Raw genomic sequence first — 13,455 nt, 5'->3', positions numbered from 1 at the left:
TCTGACCCTATTGTGAAAGGCCCAGGAAAAGAGTATATGAGGCCTTAACGGTGTCTCATTCAAATGATTTAACTCTTGTCATTCACTGTGGTGTTTCTGGTTTGTCGTACATGTATTCACTTTTTCATCTCCTGTTTTTCCCCACACAGCTCATCTGAGAGGTCCCTGCCTTGGAGAACTACAGGTATTTACATTTTTAGCACATATAGATGCATTCAAATCATATTTGGTGTCTCTATCATCGCTTATTGGTAGGGGTATTCAGGCAAACATTCCACCCACCATACCCTGTACCTAGACCTGAAATAACAATCCACAGTCTGCAGCATGTCTCAAATAATTAATATGGAACAACAAATTACTGCTATTTCCATAGAGTTGTAGGCATAATGGGTCACAAGGCCACCTACTTTCTCTGTCAGACTGCGGACACCTTTCAATACTAAACTGCATAGCCTTATTTAGGTTAGCTCTCCACAGATTTTAAGCAACCTGAGGCTCTTTGCCCTGTGTATGAACCCAGCTTACATTCACAAAGTATTTGTTAATTTGTTACTCTCTGTTTTCTGATTGACCCTGGTTATTCCCTTTTGGACTTATTAAGACCTCTATTCAGTGGTCAATAACTGCTGGCAGCCATACATACCCATCTGCTTGCATATCCCTGTTTTACTTTACAAGCCACTGATTGATTTTTAATGGACTAGACAATCCTGCTCAGTATCACAGCGATAAAATACTCACATATGTAACATCAGTAAGGCAAAACTGTTTTGCTAAGTGCTTTTCAATTCTCATTTAATATTCGCAGAGAGAACTTTGTGTGTCTGTCTCTCTGTACGGGCTTGGTTAAGTGTGTGTTTCTGTGTGTATGTGTAGTGCAGTACTGGCATGTATTACATTTTCGCAGTAATCATTGCTAACATGAGCCTTTTCAACCATGCTTACAGTAATGGACAGCCTAGGGCGTATTCTTGTTTTAATATTTATCTAAGCTATTTCTGCCCACTCACACACACCACCATCAGACAAGGAGCTGTAGGATTTCTCACAGACCTCTTTAGTCTCTGTTTGTTTAGCCTACATCCTTGAAGGATCTCTAGGAGGGAACAGATAATGAATTAAATTTACTAATGTATTTCATGGCTTATTAATTACATAGTGGAACTTAGCAAAATTCTTCAATGGCCATTAATCTTTTATTGTCAGTCCCATCAGAAGAGCCCATGGGGGGGGGTGTTTAGTCGTACATATGCACTGGGAATATTAATACTACACAGTTTTCTCATTTGCTGCCCGTTCCCCATTTACTTGCTGAATGCATTTCATTAGTGTTGGAACAGAGCCGGGGACTAATCACAATCGCTGTTTTGCTTTGCATTGATTTCTCATTGTACTGTAGATGATAAATGATAGTCAGATGTGGTAATGTACTTTTTCCAATCTAAATGAATTAAAGTCTAAATGTGTGGCACGGCGCATAATGGGCTGGGTTTTTGTCTGAGAGGCTTATTGGCCTCATGAGCCACCGTATGTCTCCTCTGTCTGATAGTTTGGGACAGAAGTGTTACTGTGGAAACAAGCCTTTTAGCCCCAGGAAATGTCAATGCAGTCACACCTCATGTCCACTGAGAATAGAGGACAAACCTCCCAAAAATGAAAGCTTTCTCTGTTTCTGTTCCTCTCCACTGTCTCTTTTTGTTAAGCTGCTTATTCTATTTCAGACAAGTACTGTATCCTGTCGATATTTTGGCAGCTCAACATGTCAGTGTCATGTTCAAAAAGGACCCTTTGTCATTTTAATGAAACCCACTGTCGACTCCCCAGGGCCCAGCAACATTTTTGTAATACCCCAGATGATGTACAAGACCACAGTCCTCTAACTCATTAGCATGTTAAAAGAGGTATTTGTGGGTTGAATTACTTACTGAATATATACTTATAGTTTCATGTAAATTAAGCTTAGAAAAGTTTTTTAAAGACATTAATAGTAGAAATTCATAGAAAAAGTGTGCTATCACTGCCTAATATCTGAACTGAAAATTTTACCACACTGTGAAGTGAAACTCAGATCCTTCTCACAACACAATGCAATTTGTCATCAGTGTTTTTGTACTTACAAATATGTATTTTCAACCTTGCCAGTGTCAAAATTAACCTTAGACTTCATATTTATTATTGTTAAACTTTACCTACCATGGCTACTCTCCCTTATATGATATCATAGTGTGAGAGTTACACTAGAGTTACTTTATAGACGTATGTTTTAAAATCCAGTGTCTTCATCATTTTCCAACACATCAGTTAACTGGAGACACAAACTTTAAAAGTGCTTTTAAAATCCAGTAAAACACAGATGAAATAAATTGAGGGAAGTAGGAATAAAAGTCTTAATGTGTGCTGTAGGACTATGTAAACTGGGCAGCAGTATTCTATAGTTTGATCCAATACATTATTAATAGATGAGAAAATGCATTAGGGGACCACAGGGTGTTTAGACAGCTCCTAGTTGGGTTACCAAGTGGTAGAGATAAACATTTAACTGCAAAACAAATTTCAAAATTCATCACCAAGGCAACCTGTGTGAGGATTGACAGCTCTTTTCTCTTTTAGTGTCTTGAAGAAAAAATAAACTCTACCCAGAGTGGTCATGTTGTGTGTCAAAACGATCCACATAGAGTTGTTACAATCAGGAAATTAAACATGAATGCCTAAAAGCCCCTGTCATACGTGGATATTTGAAGCCAGTAATGTTTGATCTTCAGTTTGTGAAAAAGGGCTCTGTGTCTCTCTCTGCTTGCTGTCTCCCTCTCTTCCTCTTCCTCCTCTGTTCTGGCTTTTTGGCATCTCATTTATCAAATAGGGTCAAGGCTCAGTATAAAAACCCTGTGGTCTGAAACTACACACTGTGTGCCAGACACAGAGTCACTGCCAGGATGGAAGGAGACAAAAGACTTGCTCAGTTGTGTCATTACTTACATTTAAGGAACATTTGAACATGCTTTTTGCGTTAATAGAACCTTCTTCTTGTTTTACTGTAAATACTTAAAAACGTCCCTTGTTATTGCCCACATGAAATTTTAATTATTTCAAATGTGATCTTTCTCGTGAACTCCCATTCTGAATGTCTCACCTTTACCTAGCACATTAATCTACTGCTATTTTGCTCTGTAACTGTAAAATGGAATTGGTATTCAGCTAAACACAAAGAAGAGAAAGAGAAGAAGTACAGCACACAAGAAACAGTGAGTGGGCGAGCGAGAAAGCAAGACTAATTAGAAACTGCAACAGAAACTTAAATTCTTATGGTTGTTACTTTAAACATACCTATTTATTAAATTAAAAATAGCAGCTTTATTGAAATGTAATCATCTCTCACCAGGCCATGCTAAATGTGTACTCTGACAATTTGACTAAAGATCCCCGTGAATCTGGCTTAGGTCAATCATATTTGTAAATGGATAAATAAGCTTAGATGCCCAGAGGTGGAGGTGCATGATGCCAGGTTGTCAAACACACTAGACCTAAATGTGTCAACAGATTTATTCAACAGGTCAGCTTGGGCAGCAAGGCGGCTTCTTCATGGAATTCAACTAAAAGTCACACGCCAGCTGACTGAGCAGGATTTGACAGACCCTGGCTGCCAGTGTTTGCCTCCCTGTTCCCCTCTGCTTGCAGCCTATTGTTCTAGTGATTGCAGAGTAGCCCATTGACAGTAGTCACGCTTAACTAGATTGTGATTATGGGGAAACATTGTGCACAGGGACATTAGAGGGCTAATTCTAGTTCCTGTTTGCCACACTGGTTGTTTCCAAGCATGAAGAAAGGGGGGATGTAGGGAAATGTTAGAGCAGTTAAACTATTTGGAGCACGGTTATATGCATACTTGAAGTGACATGCTACCCAATTTTGCTTTACAAAATTAGTATGCCAGTAAAATTGATTGACTTCAACTGTACACAAGCGTGAAACTAATGTTGCAGAAATTATTGGCTGTTATTGTTTCCTCTCAACTCTAAAAACTGTTGACTGCTTTAATGACTGTTATAATCTTTCAATCCCAAAGCCAAAACTCTGTAATTGTTTCAGACTCAAAGCTCTTCCTCTTTGTCTGACTCCCCTTCTCTGCTGTGTCTTCCCAGATGCCTCCGCCTCAGGGGACACCAAGTCTCGGGTGACTGACAGCTCCCAGTCGCCCAGCTACCGCATCAGGACTGAGTCAGAGCAGGTGTCTCTGTACTCCCCGGAGCAGTCCTCCCTCCATGAAAGTGAGGGTCTGTTATTGCCTTCTCTCCGTCTTCTGCACTGCTTTTTTCCTCAAACTTTTCTCCTCTTTGTTTTCTTGCTTCAGAACTATCTCACAACATGTATATGGCAATTCCCAGACTCCAAACTGTTTCTTATCTTTGGATATTCTTAGAGCCTGTTTTTGTCTTGTACTTTTGTCTTTTCCAAACTGATACTTGATATTTTGAGTGTCACTGATTCCAACTGATGCCTCATCACAGCTGCTGAAAGGTTGAATAACATACTATGGTACACTGAATCATAGGGTGGTAGAAGAGTTATCCTCCTGCAGTGCTATTTGTCAGTAGTAAAGCCATCTAGGTAAAGGTCATGTCTATTATGAAACCATTTATGATGTGTCTGTCTCCTGTACCTCTAACCCTTCGCTATTCTCTCTCGCTCTCTCTCTCTGTCTCATTTTTTTCTGCCTTTTTCTGTCACTCTTTCTCAGGGTCTGCAGGGAACTCACGTAGCTCAACTCAGATGAACTCATACTCGGACAGTGGCTACCAGGATGCCAGCAGCGGCTATCTCAGCAGCCAGAACCTGGGCAAGGCTGAGCTGAGGATGCAGCACTCTTTCCCTGGCGCCGGCTCTGGCACCCTGATGAGGAATGCAAAGGCCGAGGGCCAGGCCTCAGCCCAGGTACTGTCAGCAACTCCAAATAAAACATATTGCTGTCTTGAGGCACTATACATATACTTGCTTACTTTATTAGGAGCACCTGTACATCTGTTTATTCATGCAGTTATCCAATTAACCAATCATGCAAATCATGCAGGTACAGGTCAGGAGCTTCAGTTAATGTTCACGTCAAACATCAAAATGGGGGAAAAACATGTTAAAATTAAACATACCTCACAGTGTTATAATTAAGGACAACAAAAGGTGAAGCAGGGAAGGTAGCAATGTAAAGCTTAAAGGCACAGAAGGTACACAGTGCACTGAACACAACAACATAATCATGCTTCATACAGCATTGTACACAGAGACCACAGAGAAACCAAATGGCACCATGTAACACTATGGGTGGGGGTGGGGGGGATAAATATGGCCTAGAGTAAAGTCATGCCTTTTAATGAATTGGTTTGTTTAATGCTGTGTTATTTAGCATGTCATTATCATTACTCAGGTCAGTTCAAGGCAGAGCTCAACATGATTCTTAATGATTTTTATAGCTCCTTAAGGACCAATGGAACAAATGCATGAAGCCATGTTGTTTTTTTCCTCACTTGCAGGTTCCAGCTGTGACAACAACAGTGCCTGGCCGTGCAATGCGGAGGGTAAGCTCAGTGCCTTCTCGCTCTCACTCGCCAGCCTATGCCAGCAGCATCTCCCCCTCCCGCGGCTCCCTGCGTACCTCAGCTGGCAGTGCCTATGGCTCCCCCATTGTAACTGAACCCAAACCCCTCTCCAGCATCTTCTCTACAACCTTGCCCTCTGCCCAGCGCACCAGTACCACCGGTGGCGGTGCCGGTGGCAGCAGCTCACCCTACACGACCCAGAAAAACTCCCCCTGCTGCACTGCGACGCATGGGCTCCACGAACTCACGGTCGGGCAGCGCTAGCCGTACCACTTCGCCCTATCAGGCGTCTGCAGGGTCATCATCGGGTCGCATGGGATCACCTCTGACAATGGTGGACAACATTAACCCTCCACTAACTAAGCAGCCTACTCACTCATCTCCAGTTAGAGCTAGTATGACCGCCGTGCCCCAACACTACAGCTCCACTCTGCCCCGCTCAGTGCTCCACAACACCGACCCCTATGGACCCCAGAGTTACGACATTTATGAAAGGATGACACGACCTGACAGCCTCACAGGTGCTCGCACGCATACACACACACACACACACACACACACACACACTATTTAGAGTCAGCTCAGCAGCCTGCTCAAATTCACTTAGACTCTTATATCAGTCAAGGCCAAACTTCTCTCATATGGACTCAAAACCATGACCATGTACATTCATTTCAAAAATGATAACACATGGAAAATAGAATGAAAAGTAAAAATTGGTGTTTTGTGTTTCCCTTTCTTAGCATGTAAACCTTGAGCAATTAAGTTTTGTAGGCTGTCATGTAATTACTTTTCATATTTTTTTCGGAATCTCTTGAGTAAAGAATTTGCACTGCAGGCTGTAAATATTTGGACAGTGATACATGTTTTGTTGGCTCTCTGCACAGCATACTGAATCTGACAGGAAACGGTGACTGTGAGGTCAGTGGCTGTGCTGGAGGGTAGTCAAAACATAGTTCCTGCAAGAAGACAAATATTAGCTGGAAGAGTATAATAGACTGCTAATCACAGTTAGTTTTGCTGTCAAGAATAGACTAAGAAACTGAATCTGGTAGTTCTGATAAAGCAGCTCATTTAGATAATATGTGGCACTGGGACACTACTTATACTGACAATGTCATTTTCAATCAGCTCTGATACTTTGTTGGCCAGTGCACAGTTAGGCTCAAGTTCAGAGTTTTACATTTGAAAGTTTTAATTTGTTGCACCTGCAGCCACATCCCCTATTCATGTTATGGGTCTACTGACACACCCTCAGGTACACTTTCCAGATACTGCAGAAAGGTTAAAAGCTTTATCAGTGAAAGTCAGCAACAGTGGATTTTTTGGCTGCTGTTATGTTTCTCTTTATTTTAAGCAAGTTTATCAACAATATTGATTGATAATTGAAGTAAATGTGGTGCTTATTCAGAGGCCATTTTAGTTTGCAGGTTAGATTGATGATAAGCAATTTAACAATATACACAGGGATGTGTATCTGTGTAGAGAAATAAAAAGATGGTAGAAGAAAACATTTCCACAACAGATAATGGAATTCCCTCCAAAGCCATTATTTTAATGACTGCGTTATCAAGGTTATATCATGAGCACTCATGAAGGAAAAAATTAGGTGGCTTTACAACTGTGTGCGTGTGTGTGTGTGTTTGTGTATCTGTCTGTTTGTGAGAGAGAGAGAGAGAGAGAGAGAGAGAGAGTGTGCAAGAATGTGTGAGTGTGTTTTTCCCCACAGTTACAGGAAGAGGCCAGTCTGTGCGCATTCATTCTCAGCTCTCACTTTTTAAGAAATCTCCTGTAGATAAGAAGAATGTAGCTTTGATTGATAATGCAAGGCACAGATATTATGTAGCACAAAGATGATAAAAATCAGACTTTTTCCACACATTTCAGTAATATATGAATGTTTCTAAGCTGGAAGAAATAATTGAGAGTTATTTCAAACTGGTGAAATCAGGGTTTCACTGCAAAGTCAAAGAGCATTTTTGTTTTCCTCCAAAAGGTAGAAGCACTTCACTATAGCAAATCACTGTATTACCATTACAAGGTTAATGGACTGTTTTCTGCTTGAATCCATGCTACCTTGGAATAACCTCAGATGCCCTGGTTGATGATGACGTTCAAGGTGAACATTTTTGATGTGTTATATCCATGTCCCATCATCCTCAGTTCATTGTATTTGCGTGTAGGTGCTGCATGAGCATGTGTGTTTTTTATTTGTTCTCGGTCAGATAATCTTTTCCACCCAGTTGCCTTTTTTTAACCATTAAATGTACCTGTGTTTCTTGTAGTGTTAACAGTATTTAAGGTCACATCCTGCACTGTGGTTTCACTATGTGCAAAAGGCTGGGCAATTTGGGCAGAAATTTATCACAATACGTTTTTTTCACTAAATTTATAGTTCAGCAAATTCATCTTTCAGGATGATTTTTATGTATAAATCAGAAGGTGTGCTAATATTCAAAGCAATCATTTATTTCAGAATCAATGACTTAGCGCCAACTTTTTTGTTCCCGCCAGGCAATGAAAACAATACTCTTTAACATCTCAGATGATACACAGTTAAGTCACTGTGGCTTTAGGGAGCATTCAGACCCCTTCACTTTTTACACATTTTATTGTGTTACAGATTTTTTTTTACAGAGAATTTTAAATTGATAAACTTCCCGATGGTAACTCAAGCAGAGATTGGGACAACCTGCCTTGAGTGAAAGGCATGTGATAGCCTGTTTGGAGTTTGCCAGGCAGCTTTCAAAGGTCTCTGAGAGAATGAGGAAAAAGACTCTCTGGTCTGGTGAGACAAAAATTGAACTCTTTGGATAGAACTCCAAGCGATATGTCTGGTGAACACCAGGCTCATCACCTGGATAGTACCATCTCTACAGTGAAGCATGGTGGCAACAACGTCATGTTATGGAGGGCCTTATCAGCAGTAAAGACAGGCAGACTGGTCAGAATTGAGAGAAGGATGAATGCAGCCAAATACAGAGAGGTCCCTGAAGTAAACCTGCTCCAGAGTACGTAAGATCTGAGACTGGGACAATGGTTCACCCTTTCAGAATGACAATGATCCAAAGCATAACAGCCAAGACAACGCTGGAGTGGCTTTAGGACAAGTCTCTGACTGTCCATGAGCAGCCCAGGCTAAGTCCAGACATAGATGCTGTAGAACATCTGTGGAGAGACCTGATCATAGCAGTTTACAGACACTTCCCATCCACTCTGGTGAAGCTTGAGAAGATCTGCCTGGAAGAATCGGATAAACTGCACAAATCCCAGTGTGTAAAGCTTGTGGAGACTTATCCAACAAGACACTGGCAAGCTGTAATTGCTGCCAGTGGGACTTCCGCAAAGAAGTGAATTAAGGGTCTGAGCTACAAAAATGACTAAAAACATGTTTTCACTTTGTCATTATGTATTATTGAGTATAGATCGACAGTAACAATGCCAATTTTATCCATTTGAAATTAATATATAAAGAGTGCAAAAAGTGAAGGTGTTGAATGCTTTCTGAAGCCACTGCACATACAGTGTATTGACCATTGCACATCAGAAAATGCATCTAGATTTACCTTTCTTATAGCTTATAAATAAAGGGTTGAAGATGAAAATGAAATTATTTGACCATAACATATAAAGCAGAAAAATGACCCTGCTTCTGTTTTGAGCTATTCTCAACTGCGGTCTCATGCTAGTGCTATTATAGCTGACTGACTGAGGTTTATTATGTTTCCAGTCGTCACTGGCATAGGTCATCTGAACTATGTTTAAATCACAAGAGTTTTGTGACCTCTCTTTGCCAGAATTTCTAGACGTTGCTCTTAACAGTCGCTTGTTTTCACATATGTTTTTGGGATCTTGAAAGTTGGTGGTTAAGACTAAGTGCAATTCGTTTTGGAGTTTTTCTACATTGATAGTGCCGACATACTACACACTGTTACTGCACCCTGATTGAATAATTGACTAATAATAATAATAATAGAATACTGCTGTGCAGGAGAATAATAATAATAATAATAATAATTTTATTTTGTCTTATTTTGTTATTTTGAAGAGTACTACTACCACACACACACACACACACACACACACGCACACACACACTGCTGCTGCTATGACTGATGATGTCTCCAGCAGACACAAATGGGTTTTCAGTTCCTGTCCTCTAAGTAGACTGAGACACCAGCCTAGTTCTCCTCTCTCCCCCATGTTCTTCTTTCCCTCGCCATTTTCTCCCACCTTTCCCCTTGTTTCTGTCTCTCTGTCTCACTCTACTCCCCCTTCTCACTGTCACCATTTCTCTTACATACACTTCACTGTAGCTTCACCCCTAACACAATAATTTGTCACAAGTGTTTGATGAGCCATAGTAGAAGGAAATGGGATGATCACATGATCAGGCTCAGTTGCAAGCATTTGGCAAATGCCGTCCGAAAGCCTTGCCTTGATATTGTAACTGTTGGTGGATTTCTGTCAGTATGTATCAGAAGATGTTCTGCCTCACCTCTTTCTTGCTCTCTCACACAATTAGTTGTTTTCTTCCATTTTTTCAACAGAATTCTGTCCCTTTCCTGTGTTCCCTTCCTACTCCTCTTCATGCCCTCCTCATTTTCTCTTCCCTCCTTTTTGTTCCCTACCACCCACCTTGCACCCCTCCCTGCACTGACACTGGCAGGAAGTCATGCCTTCCCTCAGCTGCTGGAAAAATGGAAAATGAAGACGAATTGTCCCTAATAATATGCTCATTACGCTTAGTGTCCATTTCAGAGCAAAGTGGGACGAAGGAAAAGCAAGGGGAAATTGCATATCTGCATTTATGGGTTCTCAACCTGACAGCCGAGCCACTATGGTACTTTTAACTCTATTTTTATAGCTAGTCGCTTCCCTATGTGTAACAATTTTCTGGTTATCATGCCAGTTCTCCTGTTTGTTTGGAGAAGGTTTTTGAAAATTATTTTTGTTGAGGAATGCCGTCAGCTGCATCCATTTAAGTGTTTGTTTCTCCAGAGCAAGCACGCACCAAGCCGCCACCGCCCTTCATCTAGCCTCTGCCAAGTATAATCTGTTAAAGCCACGGTGAGAGGGCTGAGGGGGAGAATTAAATGACTATAACGCACCAGGAATGTGGGCCATTCATCCTCAATAGACAGCAGTATGTTATTTCTCCCTGACAATTTGCAGATGCTTTTAGAAGTGACTGCAGCCCTTCTATCAGGGGAGCTGAATAAAGACGGCAGACGGATTAGTCTCCTCTAAGGTTGTTTGAATGTTGCTACTTTCAGGAGTCAGGCTGCTGAGAGGGAGAGATATGAATGAAGGCTCCTGTGTCTGGGAGATTCTGTCCATCTCACTCGGTCACAGCTGTGCCAAAAAGCCTCCGTTCGTGTGGCTGGGCTTTACATGGGATGAGAAGTCTCTGGTGGTCGTAGACGGCCTCATTAACCCTCTTTTCATTTTCATCCTTTCTTTCCCTCCCCCTCATTATATTCTTTCCAGCTTTCTTCTCGCTCGCTCCCGCCTTTCCGTATGTCTTCTCGCTACCTCCTCTCTCTTCATATGCTCGCCCCCTTCAAACCTTTAAACAAGAGAAGCTGAGCTTATTTCCTGCCAAGCTGCAGCTAGTGGCTATTGTGTGCACCGCTACAGAATGAAAGGCTTCCTGGGCTATTGAGTGTGCCACTACAGCACACAGCAGCAGCAGCATTATTTAGCTTTACTTTGTTTTACTCCCTACCCTGCACGACAACATGTCTTCTATTTTTGAGCGCTTGTTTATTTGTAGTCCATACTTAGGTGTTTGATTGAATCCATTACCAAGTCTGATATTGTGAATCTACAGTATATGTTGCAGCTACAATGGTTTATTTAGCAAAAAGCCACCGGAGAGCACACTAAAAGCTAAGAGACATTCACCCTGGAGCGCCTAAACCCTCTAAGCTGCTCTAAAAGCATTACATTAAGTGGCTTATTGCTTTTATTAAATGGCATTTAAACAGAATTTATTTTGTATGGATAATTAACAATAATAAAAATTAAATATTATTTTTCCACCATGCAATTCCTAAATAATGGATAAACAACCTGTTAGCAGGTGTGGAGTGGAATTGATGTTCAGCCTGAGAATTAAACAAGGTAGAGTGGCCCAGTCTACATGGTGCAGGGTGTCTGGGATTATTTACAGTTCAAAATCAACACAAAAACATTCAGAAAAAAGCTTGGTCATGTTATTAACTGGTCTCCACAGCCTTGTTTACTTTTCAAGGATATCTGCAGTGCCTTCTCTTATTTTTTTTTTAATATAATGTGATGGCTAAACAGACTTTGAATTGAATGCAACACAGCCAAACCTGAGCAGGATACCCACTGTTATTCCCTTACCAAAGGGTGTGTATCTATTTGTATGAGGAGAAGGCTCTACCAGCTCAGTCTGCAGCAGAGTTAACCCTAAGTGATCTGGCCAGAATGGTAGAGCCACTGAGATTTCTCTCAAACCTCCTGATTATCACTCCGCTACTAGATAGTGGTGAAGTAAAACATTCAGTTCCAACACACCCTTAGGTGTGGTATTCTGTCAGAAAGATTTGGTCTTGCCATGTCAGTCAGCTAGTCTCAACCAGTGCATAATCTGAACTGCAACCTAGTTTGAATAATCATTAACCATTAATGTTCATTAATGTACATTCATTATGTAGCTAGAAGTTTGTAGAACCTTTGACCAGCTGCCCGATGCCCGCCCAGAACCTGGTTTTTAAACCACTGAAAACGTGGTGCTTCAAAGGTCAGCCTCGGTCTGGCTCACTGTCTACATCTAAAATCTTCACTTGCTGTGCCCCTAAAGGCCCTCTGCTCCCAAAGGAGGCAAACATGCTTATTTATTCATTTCCTCCGTCTCAGTCTGTGACAAGAATCCCTCATTTAGCTGGTTCTGCATGGTAGCAGCAGTCTGCGCCTGAGTTTGTGCAGTTGGAGAGGACCCAAGTGACGTTTGGAGGCACGTGAAATGTGCAATGAGCAGTTAGTTGCCAACTGTATGCTAGTCCACTGGGATTCACAGTTTAGTGAGCTTCACTGATGTGAGGCTTAACACAAACATAGGCATGCAGATCACTTAAAACGTTTGGTTTTGTTTGACAAAAATGAAGATTAAAGTAATGTGAAAACTCTTTATACTGATCTTTTCATTTCAGTCATGTGTGTTCAGTTTTTGTTGAGCTTTAAATTAGAGTGTAGTCTAAAGCCCATTTATGCCATCCTTATAACCTTACAATAAAAACATGACCATTATTGTACCTTTTAATGAAAAGGTACATATTTAACCACGACTATAATTTAATCAAGGGAATGATTAGCTGAATCATGTCATAATTGTAGTCCCTTTTCAAGCATTAGCCCTTAATTAGTTTGATAGAAACTTTGCAATCCATTATCCATCTCCTGCACAGCAGTAATCTAAATAACGGGGCCATTTTCTTATCCATTTTTTTCTTAATGCTTTCTTGTGTTGTTGATTTTTCCCTGTTTTCTACCTATCTGAAATGCTCTATGCACTGCAGTCCTTGTCTCTGCTAGCTCCACTCTTCATCTGGGAAAAGTGTAGACCAATTGCCTCTTCATCTTGTCAGCAATGGGCTTCACAAGGAGGGTGTAGCACGCAGGACATTCACACAGTCACGGCCAAACATGCTTTTAGGAACACATGACTGAGCTGGTGTGTCTGCACTGGTGGGTTAAAATTTTGCTCCATGTGCATCAGTGCTACTATATGCAGGGGTGGAAGAAAACAAATCACATTTACTCTCATTACTGTGACAAAGTTTTTTGGAGTTTTTATTTTTTTTAGTATATTTAAAAATCAGTAATACTAATACTT

General features: G+C 41.0%; 1 protein-coding gene across 1 annotated transcript in view; it reads left to right on the top strand.

Moving 5' to 3' along the window:
• Nucleotides 1–13,455, top strand: part of pkp4 (plakophilin 4) — a 72,194-nt gene that overhangs the window by 37,570 nt on the left and 21,169 nt on the right. The window contains exons 4-8 of the mRNA XM_051071713.1: nucleotides 150–184; nucleotides 4,143–4,274; nucleotides 4,739–4,932; nucleotides 5,526–5,736; nucleotides 5,771–6,112. Of these exons, the coding sequence (XP_050927670.1) occupies nucleotides 150–184; nucleotides 4,143–4,274; nucleotides 4,739–4,932; nucleotides 5,526–5,736; nucleotides 5,771–6,112 (914 nt within the window). The remainder of the gene's footprint in view (nucleotides 1–149; nucleotides 185–4,142; nucleotides 4,275–4,738; nucleotides 4,933–5,525; nucleotides 5,737–5,770; nucleotides 6,113–13,455) is intronic.

Source organism: Lates calcarifer, linkage group LG1 (genome assembly GCF_001640805.2).
Source record: "Lates calcarifer isolate ASB-BC8 linkage group LG1, TLL_Latcal_v3, whole genome shotgun sequence".
Classification (NCBI taxonomy): Eukaryota; Metazoa; Chordata; class Actinopteri; family Centropomidae; genus Lates; species Lates calcarifer.
The sequence above is the reverse complement of the archived record's forward strand: the minus strand, read 5'-3'. Positions and strand labels throughout refer to the sequence as shown.